This window comes from Drosophila mauritiana, chromosome 3R, assembly GCF_004382145.1.
Source record: "Drosophila mauritiana strain mau12 chromosome 3R, ASM438214v1, whole genome shotgun sequence".
Taxonomy (NCBI): domain Eukaryota; kingdom Metazoa; phylum Arthropoda; class Insecta; order Diptera; family Drosophilidae; genus Drosophila; species Drosophila mauritiana.
In genome coordinates this window covers 26,438,023-26,461,839 of record NC_046670.1, presented here as the reverse complement: position 1 = coordinate 26,461,839, position 23,817 = coordinate 26,438,023, and the positions used below count along the sequence as shown (strand labels likewise).

The 23,817-nt window shown below is 47.0% G+C and overlaps 2 protein-coding genes across 2 annotated transcripts; one reads left to right on the top strand and one right to left on the bottom strand.

The window, feature by feature from the left end:
• Positions 1–210: 210 nt before the first annotated feature.
• On the top strand, positions 211–11,877 carry LOC117145091 (dopamine receptor 2). The gene is given in 3 exon segments (XM_033310609.1): positions 211–1,658; positions 1,995–2,076; positions 9,373–11,877. Coding segments are annotated over 3 exon segments (2,424 nt in total). The 3' UTR covers positions 10,267–11,877.
• Positions 11,878–21,750: 9,873 nt separating this feature from the next.
• LOC117146106 (mitochondrial 2-oxoglutarate/malate carrier protein) lies at positions 21,751–23,464 on the bottom strand. Its single transcript, XM_033312088.1, has 2 exons — positions 22,866–23,464; positions 21,751–22,794 (listed from the first exon to the last, which is right to left on the bottom strand). Exons 1-2 carry the CDS (start codon positions 22,983–22,985, stop codon positions 21,961–21,963), a joined length of 954 nt encoding a protein of 317 aa, XP_033167979.1. The 5' UTR covers positions 22,986–23,464; the 3' UTR covers positions 21,751–21,960.
• Between the last annotated feature and the right edge of the window lie 353 nt (positions 23,465–23,817).

The following is a 23,817-nucleotide window of genomic DNA, read 5'->3' as shown; positions in this document are numbered from 1 at the left end:
CCTGTCTCTTTTCTCGACAGCCTGGCAGCCCGGAGGCGAGTCCTGCTGAAGGACATGAAAATGCGCTTCATTAATTTGGCTGGCAGCCGCGGACTGCAGCAGCAGGAGCAGCAACTGCCGGGGAAATTGGAACAGGAACAGAAACAGGCACAGGAACAGCAACTGGAACAGGGACTCGCGTCAGCTGCAGCGACACAGCACTGAGTTGCAATGGTGGATGACAATGGCTCGTCGCCGGAAGTGGAAGGAGCGGAAGGAGCCGGCGCGCCCCTCCTGGCGCTCCTCCGGGTGGATGGGCTCAATCAGACGCAGACCCGCTCTCCCTCGCCATCGTTCTTCGGCAGCTACAACATCTCCGAGGATGTCTACTTTTACTTCAATGGGCTGCCCACGAGCACGGAGCTCGTCTTGAACGCCACCACCTCCGCCACCAGCACCACCTTAAGTCCTGCGATGGTGGCAACAGGAGGTGGCGGCACCACCACGCCGGAACCCGATCTCTCCGAGTTCCTGGAGGCCCTGCCCAACGACCGAGTGGGCCTGCTGGCCTTTCTCTTCCTGTTCTCCTTCGCCACGGTTTTCGGCAACTCCCTGGTCATCCTGGCCGTCATCCGGGAGCGGTACTTGCACACGGCCACCAACTACTTCATCACCAGCCTGGCCGTGGCCGACTGCCTGGTGGGCCTGGTGGTCATGCCCTTCTCGGCGCTCTACGAGGTGCTGGAGAACACGTGGTTCTTCGGCACGGACTGGTGCGACATCTGGCGGTCTCTGGACGTGCTCTTCAGCACCGCCTCCATACTGAATCTGTGCGTGATCTCACTGGACCGCTACTGGGCCATCACGGATCCATTCAGCTATCCCATGAGGATGACGGTCAAGCGGGCGGCCGGACTGATAGCCGCCGTCTGGATCTGCTCCAGTGCCATTAGCTTCCCGGCCATTGTGTGGTGGCGGGCGGCGAGGGATGGCGAGATGCCCGCCTACAAGTGCACCTTCACCGAGCACCTGGGCTACCTGGTCTTCTCGTCGACGATATCCTTCTACCTGCCGCTGCTGGTAATGGTCTTCACCTACTGTCGCATCTACAGGGCAGCCGTCATCCAGACGAGATCTCTCAAGATTGGAACCAAGCAGGTGCTCATGGCCTCCGGGGAGCTGCAGCTCACATTGCGCATTCATCGTGGTGGCACCACGCGGGATCAGCAAAACCAGGTCTCCGGAGGAGGAGGTGGCGGAGGAGGAGGCGGCGGTGGCGGTGGATCCCTGAGCCACTCGCACTCCCATTCGCACCACCATCATCACAATCACGGCGGCGGCACGACGACCTCCACGCCGGAGGAGCCGGATGATGAGCCGCTATCCGCTCTGCACAACAACGGACTGGCCCGCCATCGGCACATGGGCAAGAACTTCTCGCTGTCCAGGAAACTGGCCAAGTTCGCCAAGGAGAAGAAGGCGGCCAAGACGCTGGGAATCGTGATGGGCGTGTTCATCATCTGCTGGCTGCCCTTCTTCGTGGTCAACCTGCTGTCCGGGTTCTGCATCGAGTGCATCGAGCACGAGGAGATCGTCTCGGCAATCGTCACCTGGCTCGGCTGGATCAACTCCTGCATGAATCCTGTGATCTACGCCTGCTGGAGCAGGGACTTTCGCAGGTGAGGATCCTTAGTTATTCTTGATTCTTTGTTAGTTGAGGCATTCAGCTCCACAAAACGCAGTTTCTTATTTTCAAACTTTATTTTATTTATTAAGTAACAATCTTGTGCGCCAGAATACTCAAGGATTAAGCTTATCCTGGCTCCTGAGATGGAAGCTTATAAATTTTTAGCCAGAACGAAGATGTTTATTTACCGTTTACCTTCGGTGGAGTGCCCTCGAAGCCACTGAAAGTACTCGTTTTGTGTGCTGTTTTTTATTTGGGCTGCGTTTTTGTGGCTTTCGAATGCCGAGCTTAACCCAGCTGGCCCGATCCTAAATGGTTTCTCTTCCAGGGCCTTTGTGCGTCTGCTGTGCATGTGCTGTCCTCGCAAGATTCGACGCAAGTACCAGCCCACGATGCGTTCCAAGTCGCAGGTGAGTGTTCTCCGACCCACTCCATCCACTGCCATTCTCATTCACCGACAGGCGATGCGATTCGACGTGATTCGATTCTCTTCCTCGTTTTTACGGTCTGGGAAATTGGGAAACTTGGCGGTTTTCCGCATTTTCTCCTCCGCTGACTTGTTGTTGCATCCACTGTTTTGGGGTTGATGGAGACCGCTTTCGTGAATTAAGCGCTCCACTTTCGTATGCTCCAAAAACGAAACTCAACGAACGGCGAAATTAATTTACAAACTTAATGAATATGCAAAAAAATAACTGACATTTACCCCCCAAATCCCGACCCACGATTCTGGCCGCGACTTCCGTTCACACATGGCAGACAGCCATGAAAACTTCCCAACATCCGCAGCGGATTCATCCTCACCCTCCGACATCCTCACACCCCCAATCCTGCATAAATCATCCGGGGCGCATCACTCAACCTGTCGACCCTCGACCCTCTGCGTGATTTTAATGAATAATTTTCTAATGTTTGGCAACTCTGGCTGCACCTGAGTGGGTTGCCGTGGGTTGAATGGGGCCGTAAGAGCAATGCACCCACTGTTTGCAGACGGAGAGATCCATTGTCGTCCTCCAAGGACCCACTGTCAATAGGATCCCTAAGTAATTACACCAAAGTCACGGGCTTACTTTCGTCATTACAGTCGAACTTGTCGGAACTTTAGTATAAGCATGAGTGCTGAATTAATTTTAAGACTTGCTAAGAAAATACATAGTCTCATCTTTCGTCCAACGTGGCGTATGAGTGATGAGTTGAAAGCTAAATGTTGAAGTAGGGCATGCCCTTAAACTCAAAACCATCTGATGGCGAGTAACTTTATAATTGCCAACTTTTTGCTTAATAAATTGTGCAAGTTCGACTGTTCGGCAAGTAATTTGGCGACCCATCAGAAACGCTTAAAGTGTCAGGTTCGGAAGCGGAGGCCTGTCCCGAAATAGCTCATGTCACGACAGCATTAAAGTCATTACGGTTTCCCCACGGATCCCCATCTCACACCCATCCCTCAGACAGCATATACATGGTATAGCCATGTCTGGCGAATCGAGCTGATTGTGATTCCGGCGGCGTTCTTGATTTTGCAGAGATTCGCGACGCGGCGCTGCTACTCGACCTGCTCGCTGCACGGCATTCAGCACGTGCGACACAACTCCTGCGAGCAGACCTACATATAGTTTAGCGTAGATTTAGTTGACAATGATTAAGGCGCCGAGCCACGCCCCCTAGCGCCCTCCATTTGTCCGTAAGTCAATGGCAAGGTAAGCGAGCTCTGACTCTGTGACTGTGTCGGTGTCCGTGTCCTGCGACTCTCTCCGTTCTTCTCCGTTCTCTGTCTGTGTGTCCTGTTGTCCTTTGAACGGCACGCACATAAAGAGCCGGGGGATAAGCACGAGCATCCTGTCTGCGTTCTTCGGTATCTGCATCTGTTACTGTTGCCGTCTCTGTCTGTGGCTGCGCTGTCTCACTCACTCCTGTTTGTTGGCTCGGCCATGGCATTGTTGTTTGTGTCCTTGTTTCCGTTTCACTCTGATGTGTTCTCGAAATCTCCAGAGATTTTATATTGCAAAATATGCTACGAACAAGTAGTTTGCTTGAGGATAATCATTAAAGAACATTTATGTGCATTCTTTAAAATGTCAAACGATTTAAGGACTCTAGAGATTTCGAGAACACCCTGTTATGTATGTTTTCTTGATTTGCTTACCTTGCTGCAAAGGAACACGATGCGAAAACAGACTCTGATTCAAGCACCTGTTGAATGTGTTGCACCCTCACACACACACACTCACGAGCACACACACCGGGACACTGACAAAGCTGTCCACCCACGCAAAAAAGTCCCTGGGCTCCAACACCTGAGCCCGCTCTGTTTGATGATGTTGTTTTTTTGTGTGTTGTTGCAGACAAGCTGAATAAAAATGAAAAGAGCACAAACAAAGAAAAGAAAAATCGAAAGTTTCCACAAAGTCTCTGGGCACTCAAACACCCTCACACACACACACACTCTTGCACACTTGCAGGACACAATGTCCTTTCAACGTTTTTGTCACCGTTTCCTGTTGCTGTTTTTGCTCACCATGTTCCTGCTCCTGTTGATGTTGTCGTTACTGTTGCTGTCGCCCCTCACAAAAGATTTTCCCAGTGTACACAATGACGAAACAAGAAAAACCGAAACACCAGCCCCGCTCTCTCATAGCGTGTTTGTTGATCTTTTTATACTCGCTTGTGGCAGAGCGAAAATGGTTTATGCGATTCGGGAAAGCAGATGAAAGGGCCTAAATATAGACTGGATCGGCTTTAACAGGCACGGACACTTGTGGTGGAAAAACATAAAATCTGTGGAAAAACTTAGGATCTTAAGAAAGAAAAGTTCATTTTGCTTTAATGATTGGCTATACTATTATTATTTTTATATGATCTTTTCACTTTTCTTTTTTCAATTTTGAAACTCATTATTTGCCAAACTTTTTGGCTGACTGCCTTAAACTATTAATTAGATTAAAAGCTCATTCGAACAGTTTCAGTTAAAAGGTCTCTTAATATTGCCTGAAATGTGTGTGAAGTTTCGGCCGTGTTTTCTCTGCGATTTATGACCGAGAAGGAAGGGTTTCACATTTTTAGTTTGTTGTTTATTATTTTGGATCAATACATACTTGGCCGGCCTCTCGACCTTCTCGACATAGCATCTGAGTCCGGATGCTACCTTTTCCCAATCGAAGGCGAGAAATATCCGCAAAGGAGTCACGCACAACCGATACTTGAGAAGTGTTATCAAGTGAACCATAAACATTTTTTGCACTTAAAAATTTCCAACTCAATTTTCGCCCGCCGACAAGCGCACACAGCCCGCACACTCACACACACACCACACACATGTAATTGTATTGATGAAAACGTTATTTACAGCAATCAACAGCCAATATGTGTCTGGCCTTGGTGGTGGTGCGGGTGTAGCTGTGTGGGTGTAGGGATAAGGATGCGGATGCGGATGCGAATGCCTTTCCGCATCCGCTCCTTTGGATTTGGGGTTTTTCTTTGCGATGTGTCTGTCATCATATCAATTACACCCAAGAGCATGCCAATTTATTTGCCAAGTGCCTGCACTGCCAATTCAAAGAACGCGGATGTGAAGTTTCGAGCACGACTGAGTCGACACTTGAAGCATTCAAACTTGGTGTTCCCTAATTCCGCTCAATGGGCGGGATTACTTAAAATAATACTTGAATAAAATGCAGGCATTTGCCGGCATTCGGTTCAGTTCTTCAATAAAACATCGCAGGACTTAAAGCTTGCTGGTTCGCACAACAAGAAAGCGAATCGATTGTCAAAGGATAAAGTTTGTGCACTTTATAAGTTTGCCTGTCGGCTGCAGAACGTTTGCCCAGAACACTAAATGCCAAATATAAATCAACAAGAAAGCACTTAATTTAATAGAAACTTGTATCAAAAATCTTTAATTTAACCAAAAGAGGGTTATGAATCACCAGCGAGCTGGGAAAATGGGCAGCAAGGAGAATTGAAAAAGCAAAAACATGGCGAGGAGGATAATTTAAAAGATTAAAGTAAACTTATCAAACAGGTCCTAGCTGGTACCCGACACTTTTGTCCTTGCTAACTGCCTGCGATTTGTATAATTTATGACAAATCCTTTGCTCAGGAAGGACCTGCCCCTTGGCCGACAAATGAGGCGACTTCCGGTTGCCGCAATTTGCCCGCTCTACGGCAAGTGGAAATGGCTTTGGTCAAATGAGGATATTGCAGATGTGTGGTTAGGTGCCTGGCCGAAAGGACTCGATTTCCGCCCTCAAAAGTCCGGCACTTGGCTGCCCCACTGTTGGCCATCTTTGTGCCACCTCAAGCACATTGCGGTCAGCCGCAAGTTGCAGCTGTCTGTGTGCCACTGGGAGTCGCCAGTCCCATTTCGACACTTAAAAATTAACTTTACACGAGTTCCATTCAACTTTAATGCCACCACCGCCCACACTGCCACGTGCACCCTCAACACGCCGATTAATCGCCGACTGTCGTCTGTGGGCCGCCTGACATTTGTGCCCACCCTTGACCGCCCACTCGGTGTCCTAATGAGCCGTAAAGGATTCCCACCCGCTCGTAAACCCACCCACACACACCCACACATACACATAAGCGCATTCTGCCCGCCAGGGCCAATTTGCATCCCATTTCGACTGGCATCTTTGGTGGGCGTGCACATGGGGAAAAATCGACGAAAGGTCAACCAACGATCGTTTTACATATTGAAAATTATTATACTTGCGGCATATCATTGCGACATTTAAATGCCATGAAGTCAAGTATCGTTTACGTCCTACTGATTTCATATTATTAGCAAAAATATTTGGAAAATTTAAACAAACTTTTCATTACAAATCTTACATCAAACTCAATAGAACCATTTTTTATTTCGAAACGAGACAAGCTGCAAGTACTTTAAACATACTGATGAAACTAGCAGCCTAATTGTATATGATTGTTAAGATTATAATAAATGTTGTACATAAGAGGTGGTGTTGATTTCTCCCTGTGTACTTGAGCGCAACAAGATGTTTTGATTGAAAATGCCAGTCAGTCATACCGAGCCCACCCACACATACACACACAAATCGGAGCCACACACACACGCACACATACACACTTGCAGCTGAGACTGTTTAGCATAAATTTGGCAGCTTGTAAACCAGGAATTTGTGCTTCTAACTGTTTGCAGAGGAAACCACTGGCCAGCCGGAGGCCAACTGCCACATCCTCGGAGCTGCTGCGTTTCGGGGCCTTCGAGTAGCTAAAACTTCAGGGAAACAGCACGTACTTTAATCAATCCTTGATAAATATATACTCTGCTCCTTGTGGCTGCCAGTGCTGCTTTTGCTAAAATGCTGCTGCTATAATCGCTGCTAATTGCATCAATTATTGGCCAAGGCTTTGTGCTATTTATGAGAGGCGGTCCAAATTGAATTCGAAATCGAAATTGCTTAACCGATTAATCAAACCGATTTCATGCCACCGAAACGAACTGAGGCGCACTAAATGGAACAATAATCGGGTGCCTTCTGTGTACACACAAATACATCCCGAATACGTGGATTCGATAATGGCTCATTTCTCGGGCAGGACGAACATCAAAATGTAATTTACCACAAATGTTGCGCAAACATCAATTATCCCTAATTGACTGTGAACGTGAAATTAACGTTTATAATTATGTGACAGAGTCGTTGGAGCGGAAGTCCGAGCTCCAGTCCGTGTGAACTCTCGTAGGCAGCCATGTAACTTTTAATGTCCTGCCCAGGCTCCAAAGGGGGAGCCGCGAAATGAGGTCCTGGCAATCGGGCATTTTGTGACTGTCAGCGGACAAGGTCGCCGTTAAGCAGGCGGGACAGGGATAGGGATAGGGTGCCCCCGCAGCTTAGCCTCTGGCCAAACTTTGAGCTCGGCCCCAGTCAGGATCCCGGGGAGCCCAGGACCCCGGAGTGGTTTATTGAGTGCCAGGCAATAAATTAGCCAAAGGGGCGTGGCCGCGACAAGTTCGTGCGCGAAACAGCCCACTTGGAGCTGCACGGTGCCATTGACCTTTTGGCGGAGCCGCACGAAAGGTCCTTTTTCGGTGACCAGCCCTAATGAGTCACTAAAGTGTTATGATAAAAGTACTCAAGGCGAAATGAAGTCTAGATAAGCGGGTTTTATGAGCAGGCCTAAAAGGTAGATTAGTATTTAGAAAAAGGCAAGAAAATGCAGATGGCCAGGAACTGATTTCAACTATGAATTTATATGTAAATAAGCAAGTAATAAGTTTAATTTATTATTTCTACTTTAAATCAAAACGACTAGATTAGGTGGCAGCTATTAAGTTATAGGTTCAACCTCACTTCAAGCAAAGTATCTACTGCAAAACTAACTCAAGTGATTATCTAACAGCCCTGCTCTTGTGTATTTTCGACATCGCCGGGGGGCTATAAAAATTGCAAATTACCCAGTTGGCCTGCGGCGTCTGCTAAGCGGGCCATCCGGTCAGGCTCTTCAATTATTTAAGCTAATTGCGACCGCACAGCGAAGGGCGACGGACCACTCGGCGTATACGCAATGCAAATTGAACGCAAATGGGCGGGGGATTTTAGAGTTTTTGAGCGACCTGGAGGAGAAGAAGGCGGTGTCTGTGAGCCTGTAATTGAATTGGGCAACCAAAGATGATGGGTTTTTTGTTGGTTTGGCTTAAGGTGAAATCGGGTTAGGAGCAAGGCACTTGCAAGATGCGAAAAGCCCTTGGAATTTCCCCCAAAAACACACACACGCACACTCACACTGATAATGTTGTTGTTACTGTTATTATTCTCAGCCCCTAAAAAAGAAAAAAAAATGGAAACTGAAAACCAGAAATTGGAATTTCAGCTACCGCTTTTCTTTGCCCATTTTCCCGCTCTTTTGTTGTTGCTTTGGCTGCTTGTTGTTGCTCTTTTCCTAGTTTTCCACCCACTCTTTTATTGTTTTGCCGTTTTCAATCATGCATTTTGCTTTGACTTTTACTGCACCAAAAAAAAAGAATAGAGGAAAAGCCTGGGAAAATGGTTGAAATCAAGGGGAAATCTGCTAGGAAAAGCCGCAACAGTTTTCGTCTCTCTTCTCGTTATTGTTCTTGTTGTTGTTGTTGTTGTGACGCCCTCCGTTTTCACCGCCCAACGCCCACCACCCACCTGGTGTTGGTGTTATTGTTGCTCTGGCTGTGCATTGTTGTTGTTGTCGTTTCACTTTGTTGCTTTGCTGTTTGCTGCTGCTGCGTTGAAACGGCAATTTTGTTTACAGCCACACTCCACAAAATACAAAAAAAAAAAAAAAGGAAAAGAATAACACCCGAACTTTTCCGGAAACACTGCCTGCAAATTGTATGCAAACACTCGAAACGAAATAAGACAACAAAATGTTAATTAAACGCTTTTTCTCGCCTTTCTACTCTTTCACCCCTCTCTGTCTCTGTCTCTTTCTCTCCGAATTGTTTTTTAACTTTATTGAATTCAATTGTTGCTTGTTTTGCCGCTTACTTTCCAACTTTATTCTAATTACTTCGGCACTTGTTTATTTACTTTAAACTTATCTTTTCTATATCTTGGTGTATGCACTCTTACTTAACTTTACTATTTATTAATACAATATTTAATTGTTTCATTTCAAACTTAAATGTTATTTAATATGTTTCGTTTATTTCTTTTCAATACATTATCATTGCTTTTTGTCCCTTGCTGCCCCCTTTTTTCTCACAGTGTCACGTGGCCGCTGCAATGGTGGCCGCCTCCACCTCCTTCGGCTACCACTCGGTGAACCAGATCGACCGGACGCTCATGTGACGGCAGCTGAGCAGTTGCAGCACCTGCAGCGGGGGCAGCAACTGCGGCGGATCGCGGTCCGTCCACCACCAGCACCACTCCTCGGGCACGGCCACGCCCTCGTCCTCGCAGCGATCCTGCACCAGATGCCAGAGCTTCCACCGCCACCACCACCGCTCCAGGCGCCGCAGCTCGGGGATGCAGATGCGCGGGGACTACAACTCCACCACGGCGGTGAACAGCGCTCTGGCCAAGACCATAGTCACCATCAGTGCTCCTCCGGTGGCGGCTGCCTCGGCCAGTTCGCTGCACCTGGGCGTCGGAGGACGTCGTTCCTCGGTGTCCACCCTGACGATCGCCTCGGTGCCGCCCACCTTGAGTGGCAGTGGCAGTGCAGGAGGCTCTGTGAGCGGGGCCACTACTCCGCTGGCACCCAGTCTCAAGGCCCTGACCCCGGGACCCTCCAGCTCGTCGGGTCACCACGTGTCCTTCATGCCCATGACGGGCATGAAACGGTTGCGCAGCTCGAACGCGTCGCTGGGATCGCCCAATGGCATCATCAGCTCTGTGGGCGGAGCGGACACCACTTCGGCGCCATCGCTCATCGACGCCAGCGAGGATCAGGGGCAGATGCGGAACCACCACCGCATCCTGGAGCAGTGCCAGAGTGTCCAGAGCCAAATAACTACGCTGGGCGACGTGGAGGACGACGACGAGGAGGTCAGCGACAGTGAGAGCGAGAGCATCGGACTCGCCCTGGTGGAGACCACGCCCCAACTGGAGATCCAGCCCGTGGAGGCGTCGAGTTCCTCCAGCTCCTCGGTCAAGTAAACTCAGCAACAGAACCACGGAAACAAGCCCAGACTTTAGCTTTAAGACTCAACCATATACATATGTGTGTTTATCAGGAGCGGTGGTCGATGGAAAGGCAATACTTTGGACAGTTCTAAGCCAGTCAGATTTTGAATTCACTTTATTGCCTACTGTTATTTAACCAGCTCTTCAGGTTTCAATAAGAATATGTACTATATGTAATAATCATTTCGCCAGCAAAGATTTGTGTATGTATGTTAGTTTTACCTTCAAGCGAATCAATATAGCTCAATCCGAATTGCAATTGGCTTAGAGGTGTCCATTGAGTTTCCCCAGTCCATAGGTCGACCACTCCTCCGAGGTGTGTACATAGCAATCTAGACTCGCCTAGCCACTCATTAGCTTATCGATCGGTGATAGAACACTATGCAACAGGGAACCCCCTTCTATATCGACCCTCAGAAACACGGGATTGCAGTTGCAGTTGCATAGTGGGATTAGTGTAACTGTTAGCTCTCATATCTTAGATCTTCCATTATGTAGATGTTCGTTCCGTTTCGTTCCGTTCTGTAAATGTCTCAAACGTCTAGCAATTGAATTGAAAGCTACGTCTTCAACCTGTCCAAGTACCTGACTCTCTGAAATCCAAGAAGATACTATGCATGTACATAGCTTAACTTTGACTCCTCTGTCGCTCAAAACTAGCTTTCTGTTACTCGAAACTCGCTTGTTCGTTCGTTATCAACTGAAATTCTACGGGTGCAATGTGAATTTATACCAACTTAAGGACTCGAACAATCAGGCAAACAGGCTTCAAGACCAGTTCCCAGTCGTAGGAGATCCAAGTACAAAGTCATAATCACTGCAATTGTTGGCTAGCTATTAGCCCATCCTCCATTACGTTCTTTGAACTACATACATATAAACCAATATAGCAATATGCATAGGGTGAATTTTAATTGTGCTTCAGACAGCCGAATGTTGGGAAATGCGGCAGCTTAATGAATTAATCCCTCAAAAGGCTCGCCCATCCACTTCTGTGCCACTCTACATGTATGCTTATGATGGCTAAGCTCCTCCGATTCCGATTTTGCAATAATTAATGTGTGCAATTAGGATTGATTGGCCCGCCCCCAAGGTCGGCGAATAAATCGAGTAGAAGAATGGGGCTCTGGTGCGGGAAAAACTAATAACAATGGCGAGACGTCAGTTTAATGGATGAGTAGGAACCACCATGGCGAAATGTTGCTCATTGTTTTCAAAAAACAAACAAAGCGGAATGGATGGTGCGGTGGGGGGGAACAGAGAATGGGGAATTCCAAACAAATGGCAATTATTAATATTGAATATGGTAGCGCATAAGTGACATACATAGCTCATAGAGTCCTCGTTGTGTCTGTATCCGTGTATCGGTGTATTGGTGTGCAAGCATGTCTAGGCTAAGTGTACATGTAAATGCATTATCCTTAAGCATTATCCTTAAGCTCCGAGCAAGATGGTTAAACTCAATTGATTGCCACGCATCCTAGGCTAAGCTGCAACTGCAAACGGCAAGCAGCAAACCTAGATTTATATATTGAGTGTACTATACTGTAACTACCATATACAAACTACGCAAGGAGATTAAAAAGCGACAACTAAGACGGAACTCTCGGCGATGACTTGTCTTATTTAAATTTCAGCCCGGGCACTAAGGGTATCTTTGCGGATTTGTGGTCCTCCAGGGGGCCTGCGGAATGGGGATGTTTAAGGATTGCTCGCAGGACTGCGAATGCCATGAGTTGCCACACTTGATGGCGATGGCGTTGGCCAGCCAAGCAGGAAGACAAAGTGCAGTGCCAGTTCAGTTCAGCAAACAACTGGCAAAAAGTTTACACTTTACATTTTCGGATCATGGCCCCGGAATCCTCTGCTCCCTTAGGGGGTTCAGGGGGTTCAGGGGGCACACCAGGGTGAGTATGTCAGTCAGTCGTTTGGTTGGTGGGAAAAACGGATATGGCCAAGATGGATAGACAGCTGCACGAGTTGCAGTCAGCAGTCAGCAAAGTGCGAAAGTGCGATGCAACGCATCTTAAACAACTCTTTGGGGGGCACTAGCTCGCATGTGTGTCTGTCTGATTTTTTGCACTTTCTCCCAGCTTAGGTCCTTGTGTCCTGCATCCCGCAAGGATACAGTGCCCGTCCCATGGGGCAAGTGTCCGACGTAACAATGTGGGGACAAAACGTGCTGCGTGTATTGACTCACTAATGAGAAAATGAACAAGAAACCAGCGGGCAAACCGGGGCAAACTACGCAGCTCCAGCGCACTAATGACCCACAGCTGAAGCCAGAGATACAAATGGAGATAGGGATACACAGATGGAGATACAGATACGCGCTGTGCAGCGCCATAAAGTGCACGGCGAGAAAAGAATGCGGAATATACGATTTCAAAGCGGAATTAGTGCGAGAATGGTAGGTATTTGTGTAATACTAGCTAATGAAATAAGATTACATTGTTTTTTCCAGTGCAGGAGATTACTTTTAGCTGGCAATCTGCGACTTCCACACCTTCGATTGCCGCAACACTTTGTTGTGCGAAGGTTGTAAAAATGCAGAAAGGAGGTTACAGTACATCCAGCTCCTGCTCCATCTGCAGTCGCAGATGTATATAGTAGATATATAGCCATCTGCAGTTGTGGATGCAGCGTGTCCTTGCCCGTAATCAGCCGAATAACGACTGCCAAAATGGTGGATAAGCGCGGAACTAATAAAAGGAGGAAACGTTGCAAGCTGCACACAATAAGCGGCGACCGGAGCTCATCCTTCGGGCAGGTCCTTGCCCCCCTGTCAGCCACCTAATCCCCCAGCTCCACCACCTTTCAGCTTATCACTGGAGTTGAAGGCTGCGTCAAACCCTCGACGACATTTTATTTGCTCGCTGGTAATTTTGTTTCCGTTAGCTACTAGTGTTTCCCCCATTCTCGAATCCTGGCTATCTCGTCCTTTTGCTTCCTTTTGTTGGGTTTGGTTAATGAACCGAAATGCGTGTTTGTCTCCCACGTTTCGGGTTTGTATTCTGTGGCATTTCCACTGGAGTTCGCTGCTCCCTCGTCCTTCGTCCTTCTGATCCTGCTCCCGCTTGGTGGCGAAATTGTGTTGCCCCAAATATGTATTGCAATCATTGTTTTGATGACTTTGTTGCTGGGCAAAGTCGAAGTCGCGTCTCCAGGGGCAAAAGGAAGGAAGGGGCGAATTTTATCCGGTTGTTTGGATTATTGCTGGTAGCTTATGTTCCGGAATCGCATTCTATTTATGGCCAAGTCTTTGGCATGTGACTGCCTCGCACACACACACTTATGTACATAATTACAAATCGCTGTCTGGCATTTCCGCTCCGCCAACTTCTAATGCCCTTAATATTAGACATATAAAATGGGCTAGTATTGCGGAATGCAACTTTAATGCTTCATATATATAAGATACTATAAATAATATATACAAATAGTCAATAATAAATGAAGAGCATAGTAATATCATTCCAGCAAATCATCATTCCGAACTCACTTTTATAGCACAAATTTGCAAAGATACATGCATTAAAGTGCGAAAAAACCGACTTTCCGTCATAAAAATCGATGTCAAACATGGCGACAACTGAACGGCGTAATGAAATCAAAACCCACTTACTCCACATCAGAAATCGGAAAACCGCAGAGGCTAAAAAGTCACAATGTTGTGTTCAAATTCGCCGAGAGCAGTAAAAAGTTGAACCTTCCCCCCGCCCCTTGGATTACATTTTCCTTTCTGTTTTTTCGAGTGCGTGTTTTTTAAGCATTTTATGAATTTTTTAGGCAACGGGAAAAAAGCTGGTAACAGCGATTTATTGCATTCGCAATGTGAATTATTAATGCGAATCCTTTGGCGAGCGGCAGTGGGAAAAGTCCTCTTGAATATGCAGTGGGGAAATTAGTGTCCTGCCGCCGTCTTTATGGGTCCTTAAAAGCCGCTAATGAAATCAATATAGCCGCTCTAAACAATGCCGCTGGAGCGGAGCGCATAAAAATGCTAAATAAATTGATGAACTGCGGCAGGACGTCGTCCGGAAAAGTGGGTGGAAAGCGTTGCACAGTGGTTCCTATTGTATGGAGAAAGCGGCCAAAAATACTTCCAGTTAAGTTAGACACTTGAAACTTAGCACATTTTCTTATTTTTATAAAACAACAACAATAAAACAATATACAAATGGAATTATTAAGTTAAGTGGAAATGGACATAACGAAACCTTCAACGAAAGATAGCAATCATAACAAAAAAAAATTTGCAACTATACCTATGTACCTATAATTTTTTTTATCTATAATTACCTAAGTACCTATAATTTTTTTTTTTTAAATATACTAAATACCATTATTTATTTTATGAATGCCTTCCATTGCAGAGTAATGCGATTTATGTTTTTTATTGACTTAACGGACAGCTTCACGTGCAAGTTGCTCACGCTGCAATGGGTGGAACCACTGTGCGTTGGGCTGGAGGGAAAACTCAAGGAAAAATGGGTCGAGAGTGACGAGATGGATAGCTGCCTGGCTGACTGCCTTTTGTCGTAAAAGGCGCCATTCCCTTCCTGTTGTAAAAATGCGAACGGACGACCCTTTCATTGTGTTGCGATTGAGAAACCGGCGACTTTCGGGACTGTTTGGTTTTGGGGTGGGGGTTTTAGGGTGGACCACAGGCACTTGCACTCGCCTTGGCCAAGGCCTACGAATTGTATAAATATAAACGACATTAAAACGCGTCTAGAAATAAAACAAACATCAAGTCGAGCCCAGTGAACTGAGCACAGGACCTTCTGCACCTTCCCCTAAAAAATATTTCAAAAAATGGGACAAATAAAGAGGCCCACCTGATGTGGCAATTCAAGCGCAGCTTCATTGTGTTCCCGGCCCCAGGTTCGATTTTCCATATCTGTACACAATACACACAGCTATTTTCGTGGGATCCGCGAGGGGGCGGCTGGCTGGTGGGTGTGGCAGTCCTCTGCCAATTTGCCATTGTTCGTTTATATTTAACCATTTATAAATATATGTGTGCAGCAATGACAATGTCCTCGACATAAGTCGTTGTTATTTCGGAGCCAAAAAATGAGCAGTCGTCGAGAAAAATAGATTTACAGTGGGACCAGGATGAGGCTTTCTGAAAAATATTTATTATATTTGTTTCAAATGAATCCGTTTTTATAAATACAATATTCTCGAAATGCTGAGTTTATGTAAGAAAAGATTATAAATAAGTTAGTATCAAGATAAATTTGTGAGAGGCCAAGGATTCTAAGATAAGAGATACTACCGTTAGTTTTTTTTTAGTTTCTCGAACACATTTCACCCACTGACTAACCACTGTGCCTGAAAACTGTAAAAAGCCCTCAACGACGTGTCAATGCCAAAGGTTCACACTTGCTGACGGGCGTGGGAGATCCTTTTTGGTAACGGTGGGGTTATTGTTGCGGAGCAGGAGCTGCTGGCCCTGCGTCCTGACGGCTGTGATGGCAACACATTGTTCTAAATATCTAATGGCGCCCAATACGGGGGAATTTGCAATTGAAGCGTGAATTTGCCCTGCCCAATTCCGGATGCGTGAACAATTTCCCGAGCCAAGACAAACAGACGGCCCCGAAAGGAAAAATGATATCTGCCCGGAGTTCCAGGCTGTCGATGGAGATATGAAGTTCGCTTGGCAGGCGAAGGATATGCAGTGAAGCAGGCCAAATGACATCAGTGGATTATCGGCGACATCGGGGGGCGCATAAACCAAGCAATTTCCTGGCCAGCCCCGCATATCCTTTTCCCTTTGTGCGGAATAAAAAGCTGAATAAAACACACGAAGGACTCTGCTCGACTCGACCCCAACTCGCTCGCCATGTGCATGTGTGAGTGGAGCGAAACAAAAGGATGAAATATCGCTGAAAAACAGAGCAGAACACCACACAACACAACACAGCACAAGGCAGCACATCAGGCGCCCCTCTAAAGTGTCGAAGTTTGAGGGAGCACGTAAATTTGCGTTATCCTTGGGCTGACCTTGACTGACGACGGGACAGCGGCGGCAGGAATGACTGCGACTTCCAGTGCTTTGGCCTTCACATTGCCTCCAAAGGCCTCGCACATTCTTTCGCCACTCGGCTGCGAGTATATGTTAAATAACTTCACGCACTCACGCAGTCATACACTGGGAGAAACGGAAGCGAATTCGGTAATATATAAGATTAAAGATGTTGAGATGAGTATCTATTTAAAAGGAGTTCCATACCATTCTCATACAGGTTTGTATACAGAACTCACAATTTATCAAAGAAGATATCCTAATGGTAGAAGGAATTTCTCTAAGTGCAGCAAAAAGGCGAGATGAAGAGCTGGCTGCTGTTCATGAATGCAAGTACAAATTACGGGCTCATTCAGTTGGCCAAAAGGCGGCGGCTCGCGCAGCGGGGGGCGGTGGGTGGTGGCTGGTGTTTGGATGGGCGGAAATGGAGGGGCGTGTCCTGGCAGCGGGAAACACGAGTCGAGCGCTGCTCTTGCGGACCGCTGGGCCGCTCAGCCTTTGCTTTGGCCGGGGGAAAATAAAACGGAAAAAAAGGCAGAAAAACCCCCGCTGATGCAGTTTGTCCTTCAGCGGAATTCACACGCACCGAGCATGTCCTGTGCCAACGAAACACAACAACAAGGACAACTGGGATGATGAGCCGCAGGCTTAACACCGACATTGACACTGGTAGTTGTCGCTTTGGCCCGCGGCCACGCCCCCTTCTCCCGGTGGGCGGGTCGTAAACTTTCCGCTTCCACACTAAATTCAAGTCTTAAATTTTATGCTTCAATAAATCCGCGAGCGACAGAAATGCGCGCGACTCGTTCGCCATTTGTGGCAAATTGAATTCAATTAAATAAATTAAAATGCATTCTACATAAGCGCGGCCGTTAAATTGGAATCAAGCGGAGCAAAACTAAATTAAAAATTGCTTTCGAATTTGGGGCAGGAAAACCTCACCCCACCACTCCCGCCATTCGTCTGCAGCTTTCCGTGAGCCAATTTGCAGAAGAAGCGAGTGCAAAATCAAAGCGAAAGTTGAAACAAGGGAAAGTTCGCAGGGGAAAATGCGGGGGAAAATGGTCGAGGTAGCTGGGATTTTTAGATAAATAAGAGTGTGTGCAAGGTCTTGAGAGCGCATTAATAAAAGCTGAGCATGTTGAAAACTTTTTGCCAGTCAATAGAAAAGTTCGCCGGGAGCTTGCTCGTTTTTACTTGCCTGCTCGTATATATACTTATTTTGAGGTTTCTGGGTTACTGGGGGCGTGGCTGAGCCCAACTTGACAAATGACAATTTTTACTAAATAACTGTAGGAAGTAGGAACTCATACAAAAGGCAAACGGAAACCCTAAAACGAAGTCACCACAAATGACAGGACACGTGAAAACAAAGGAGGGCTTGGGGTATCCTGCGGAAAACTGGCGAACGGGGCGGATACTTGACAAAGTAAGGGGAGCCAATACAAGTCTGCCTGCTTAGCTTGCCCAAAACCACTTCAAGAATTATCCAAGCAAGCGGCAAGAGAGTTGGTTTATGCGATCCTTGAGCAAATCAGACACTTATTGTACTTAAGAGCCTCTTTGAATACAGAGGAGGCTGGCCATCCTAACTCATCTGTAAAAACGAGTGAATAACAATTGAAAATATAAACTAAACTCCTAATGATCATTGACAAAATCCTCAATGAAGTGAGAGCCACTGCATCCTTGAAAATCCCTTAAACACCGCGAAGGGAAAACAGCACTTTCAGAAGTTCTCAGTGCATTCAATTGAGCAGACAAGGAGCTGAAAGTCTCGGCAAACTTTGAGGTCCAGATTGCCATCCCCGCCGATCCCCCTATAAACATGTTTGCCCGGCCGGGCTAATTGAAATGCAGACACTTGGCTAATGTCGAAGGGCGGAGATGTGGGCGGCGGAGGGTCCGAATCTGGGGAACACCAGGATGCAGTTCCAGTTCTGGGGGATCGCTCCGAAAGCCTCCTGCGATGGCTACAAACTAATCAATTTAAAAAGTTTCAACCGGCAGCAAAGTTTTGCGTGCGATGAGCACTACTTGTCTGCCTTCTAGTTGGGTAAATCTCGAGTCTTCTCTAGTTCAACGTTTTTATGTACACGCCTAATGGGAAAACGGAAGTTGCAGAGGAAATTCGGGTTGGCGACGCAGCAAACAGCCAACAGCCAACAGCCAGGGGAAAAAATATAGAAACAGCGCTCGAACACGACGAGCAGTTGTTCTGCATTTCCGTTTCCGCTGCTGCCGCTGTTTTCAGCTTGGCTCCACCTCCCCCTCCATCCGTATCCTTTCGATTCAGGACATGCACACAGAAATATACTCGATTTCGAACTGGCAGAACGCAGACCACTTCCTACGGAATTTTCTTGAATTCATTTAGCAAGTTATGGAATTGATTTACAACAAAAATGAATTTGATTTTCAATTCTGCGACGATTATTCGCAGAATTTGTCCGCATTTCTCTGCCATTTTATTGGTTATTTATGTACATACAACATGCGCAACTGGCAAGCGAGCTTCACTTTAAGTTGCCCTCAAATATTTGTGGGTGAAATGATATTTAATGGGAAATCATTATTCTCTAATGCAATCGAAATCATTTTTGAGGTAATTAAATTGCTGTAGATTCCAGAAGACCACAGCTTATAAATAAAACTCACAAAGTACATCTAAAGCTACTTTTCGCCCAGTGTAGCTAGCCGAAAGTGCATTGGCATTGTCCTTGCTTATGATAAATCCGCGTCCATGTAATGGAACACCCGAGTGGGCGGCGGACATTGTCGGCAAATATTCGCAAAGGACGAAGGACGACGGGCCGCATCGCTAAATAGATAAATTGAAAAAGTTGCGCGTTTCAAATGCTTTTTGCAAAAGCAATTAGTTTGGCGCTCGGGGCCACCAGATCTGCTCCACTCCACTCCACATCGCTCCACTCCACGCAGCATCGTATTGCAATTAGCGCGGCTAAAGAGCAGTGGAAAAACAATACGAGCGCCAAATGGCCGGCAAACCAGGCGAAAGCCAAAGCCAAAACCAAACCAAACCGAGCCAAGCCAAGCTCGAATCGAAACCAACCGACCGACCAGTTAACTGAAAACTCTGAATTATGAGCCACGACCGCGGCAGGACGAGTGCCCCGCCCACTGTGCTCCCCGATCCCAAATCCAATTCCTGCGGCAATCCCAGAGCCCCTCCACCTCTGCTCTGCTCCCACTTTTCCGCCCAGTTCCACGCCATCCGGATCGATTGGGGACTCTCCCTTGGGCGGCCCAAAACGCATTAATACCAAAATCAATCGGGCCAAATTTCGAGAAATAAAACAGGCATTTGGTTGGGAATGTGCCTGCACTATCTTACCACGTAATACCCTTAATTATGCTTTTTAATTAATTTTTAGTACTTATCTATTATTTTTATATGATATCCATTGATCATTAAAGTTAGCTTCCTTAGCCGAAAACTTTTTTATGGCTAAGTTCGAATTTCGCTTTATGGTAATAAACTTTTTATGGCAAGTTTTAGTTCTGAACTATTCAATGAAATTGTTATTCCGTATATAAAATCTTGTTAAAATTGTTTATAGTCCAAATTAAGTTAATATATCTGGTATTTGACTGACCTTGACCGATGCGCCTGCAGGGTATTCCAAATGGTCGCAGCTGTGGTCGTGCCAAATATTTCCACGAAATCGGAGCGATTTTCCACAGGGCAGCAGCAAAGATAGCCCGTCGCCGGGTTTCTGTATATCGGTCTCTAATTGAAGTTCGTTTGAAAGAGTGGGTGGCAGTGGGTGGATGGTGGGTGGATTTGGCCCAATTGGCTTGGCTGCTCGTGTGGGACATTGAATTAATTACATTTACACGGCCCACGACCGATTTCCCCCTCTATTTCCCTGAATGGCAGGCCGATGTTTTGAGTGTTAATTAAAAATTGCATGTTAAATAGGCGCTGACAGTTGCGGCTTTCATTGGTTTCAGCTTGCTGGACGCTGAATTGCCAATAAGCGGATACCTAAATCAAGTCAAAAAGGAATAATTTAGCTGCATAAATCTTTGTTTATGCGCACTGCCGCCACCGGAAACTTCCTTTATAATAAGTCAATTAAAATAATTTCTGCAGGAGCACGAGCTTCCCTTCGTCCTTTCATGGCTTAAGTCGAATATGGCCCAAAGGAAGTTCTTGGCCCTAATGAAGCCACTTACTTTGCTCGCCCCTCGGCTGCCTTTAATTACCCCAAAGTACTGCAGCCAAAGGCTAACTAATTACCCCCAGAATCATTGGCCAGCTTAAACTGAGCAGGAAACTTGGTGCCCAGAAAGTATCTCCAAGTGGGGAGCTTAGTTCCTTGGGCGCAGTGCAGGCAAATTTTTCAATACAAGCTAACTGCGGCGCCCTTTGGTCAAGTAGGAGTAAGATTTTGCTCATTTATTTACGAGATAAACTTTTGATTTGTTGTACCAGCTGGGTGGGAGAGGGAGGGGGTGGGGTGGAGTGGTTAAACGCCGGCCAAGCTGAAAACATTTTATTGCCCAAGTAGTATTTGGTGAGCGGCCCCCTCCACTAAGACCCAATAAAATGAATTTAATATGCGATTCTTGCCCTTGGCTTCGGGTAATTCTCGCTTATTATAACCCCCTTGGAAACCCCCCACTCCGCCCGAAGCTCCACTGCCGCCACAGGAAAACTGTAACGCTCCAGTTAACAAACTTATGGCGTAATAAAAAACTTTTTAAATAAATTCGCGCGAGGATTTTTATGGCCAGTTTGTAATAAATAAAAATTCGCCAACCAAAGGCAACCAAAAAAATGTAAATTAAGTTTTTTGTGGTTTGTGGGCGTCCATTGGCCGACTGCGGGAATAATCAAATGCATCAGATGAAAACAAATTAAATAACCCAATTACCGACTGTCATAAAGCCAAAAGCAATCAAACCCCAAATGAAACCAGAGATCTATGGCCGCTAACTTTATGGCAGCACTGTTTATTGAACTACAACTTGAACAAAGGTTATCGCAGTGTTCCCCCTTATCAATGAAACCCAAATCTGTCGATGGGCGGGGGCTTGGACACAACCAATGCAATCTCCAGCCGCGAAGTTTATCGTGGGGATTTATACTTTGCACCGGCAGTGAGCCAGTGATAAGGTTTATCAGGGGAATTAGCAAACAGTAGCTGTGTTGAACTATGGAGCGGGGAGGGGCGACTTCTACATAGACACGGGGCATATAATTAATTTGCAATAACAACATATGGACGGGCCCACACCCACCCACTTCGCACTCCACACACATGGCTGAAGTGGGTAACCCGAGTGACTTTGAAGACTAGATATGGTTGAGTAATCATGCGCACGCGAGGTACAGGTGGACATCTATAAATACCACCGAGCAGAAGGCGAAAATATAATATTTAGAAACCAGGTTTTCTAACATTTTGTGCTTTATTGAGAATCCACTTTATACTTATGGCGCTAGAAAAACTGTTTCAACATTCAAGCTAATCGTTATCATGTAATATTGTCACCGGAATTGCCGACATATAAATGCCCTAAGTTTTGTTTAAACTTAACGTCGTATATACACGCATGGTTCATCGTTCGTTGATCATTGGATATGGGTTATTGGTCATCATTTACAGGCCAGTGCTCTTGTTCGAGCCCAGGACGTATTTGTTGTAGCCCTGGTTAAGCTGCTCCAGAAGGATGAAGGTCAGCACGGTGTGGGGACCCAGGCGGCAGTAGTACGGCGTGAATCCCTTCCACAGGGCGAAGACTCCCTCCTGGCGGGCCACGCGCAGCAGGACGTCGGCGGTGCCGCGGTACTCCGGCTTGCCATCGACCGTCTTCATGTTCTGGATACGGGTCTTGGCAATGTCCAGCGGCATGGAGGTGATGGTGGTCAGCAGACCGCTCAGCATGCTGGCGCAGAAGTGCAGCTTGATGCCCTCCTCCATCTTGAGGGGTCCGTGGCGGAAGTAGGTCTTGAACTGCGAGTAGCTGGCCAGTTGGGTCATGTTCACGACCATGGCGCGACCCACCGTAGGCAGACTGCCCCTCCACAAAGCCGTAAGGCCCTCCTCCCTGGTGATCCTAGCCAGGGCGTTGGCCACATTCGTGTAGTTCCTCCTCTCGGCTACCGGCAACCTGCCGTCCGATGTCATGCGCACCAGGGCCACCTCTGCAGGCGTGCCGATGAAGGCGCCACAGGCGCCAGCGATTGTGCCCATGGCCATGCTGTCCGTGATGCCGGGACTCCTCTGGAACTTCTCCCTGAACAGGTCGTTCAGATACGTGTACATGCCCAATCTTCCCGTGGTGTAGGTGGCCTGTCTCAGCAGAGCAGCTCCGATGCCCTGGTACAGGGCCAGAGGTCCCTCCTTGCTCACGATGGTCTGGATGCAGTGCAAGGAGCTGCGGTACTCCTTCTTGCCGCTGCCCGCTCCAGAAATCTGCATGCGGGTCTTGACCTGCGGATTGGGGATCACATATTCCAAGAGATTAAGGTATTTGGCCAGGGTGTTTATCCAGTATATCTTACCAAATCCAGCGGCTGCACCACCATGGTGGCTCCCATTCCCGAGAGGCCGCCGAAGAGGAATTTGATGGCATTGGTGGCCACCGCCTTCTTGGGCGCCTCCTGGACACTCGTAGCGCTCATTTTCGCGGGACTTCGATTACACAACACTATGGTAAATGCGTGATATGCTCGCAATTTCCAGTTATCGCTGCCCGGAAAAATCGACTCGCCGCCGCGGGGGAATGTGGAAAATGCGGAGGGCAATGGGAAAGCGCCTCTATTCGCCGATGGCACAAATAATAATGAATTTTCTCCGCCGCACGCACTTGCCGAACAGCTGATATCGCCGTTTGTTCGTGTGGGTCTTGGTTTTATTTCCTAGATTTATTTTCGCACCGCGAATGTTGTTCAATGTCAAATGCGGCGCCTTTCCTCGCCCGGTTTATTTTTATTCTGGGAGCAAGTGGCACGTGCTGCTTGGCTGCAATTTGTTGCGTGGTCGCGGAATGTTTGGCACCGAATTCCTTTTTTATTTGCCTTTTTTCAGCCTGCACTTGAGGAGAAATCGAATGCAGCCAAACCACCAACAACACGAAAATACATCTGGTGACGACGGGCTTGTTGTTAGTGGGCCACAGCTGATGACGTGTGTGCGAGAGAGAGGGAGCGAGCGAGAGCGGCGGCGCGAGAGCGCAGCAGGGTTGTCAAGTGTGGTAACAGAGGGTATAAAAAAAATTATAATAAACTGCATGTCAGAACATTTAAAACTGTGTAAAATTTGTTAAAATAATGCTAGAGTTAATATATATTTTAAAAGTACAGTATATTACTATATGTATATAAGCAAGCCCTGGTAACTCTGAAGAGTAGCCAACGGTGTTGCTAAACGCCAAACAGCTGAGCGCCTTGACCGCACTTTCAAACTAGAGAGCGCAACGTCCAATTAGCATTTCCTCGGTATCTTGTATCGTTT

Coding starts and splice junctions, on each gene's coding strand:
- LOC117146106 (XM_033312088.1), bottom strand. CDS start 22,985: ATGAGCGCTACGAGTGTCCAGGAGGCGCCCAAGAAGGCGGTGGCCACC. Junction 22,795..22,865: donor TGGTGCAGCCGCTGGATTTG/GTAAGATATACT, acceptor CCCAATCCGCAG/GTCAAGACCCGCATGCAGAT.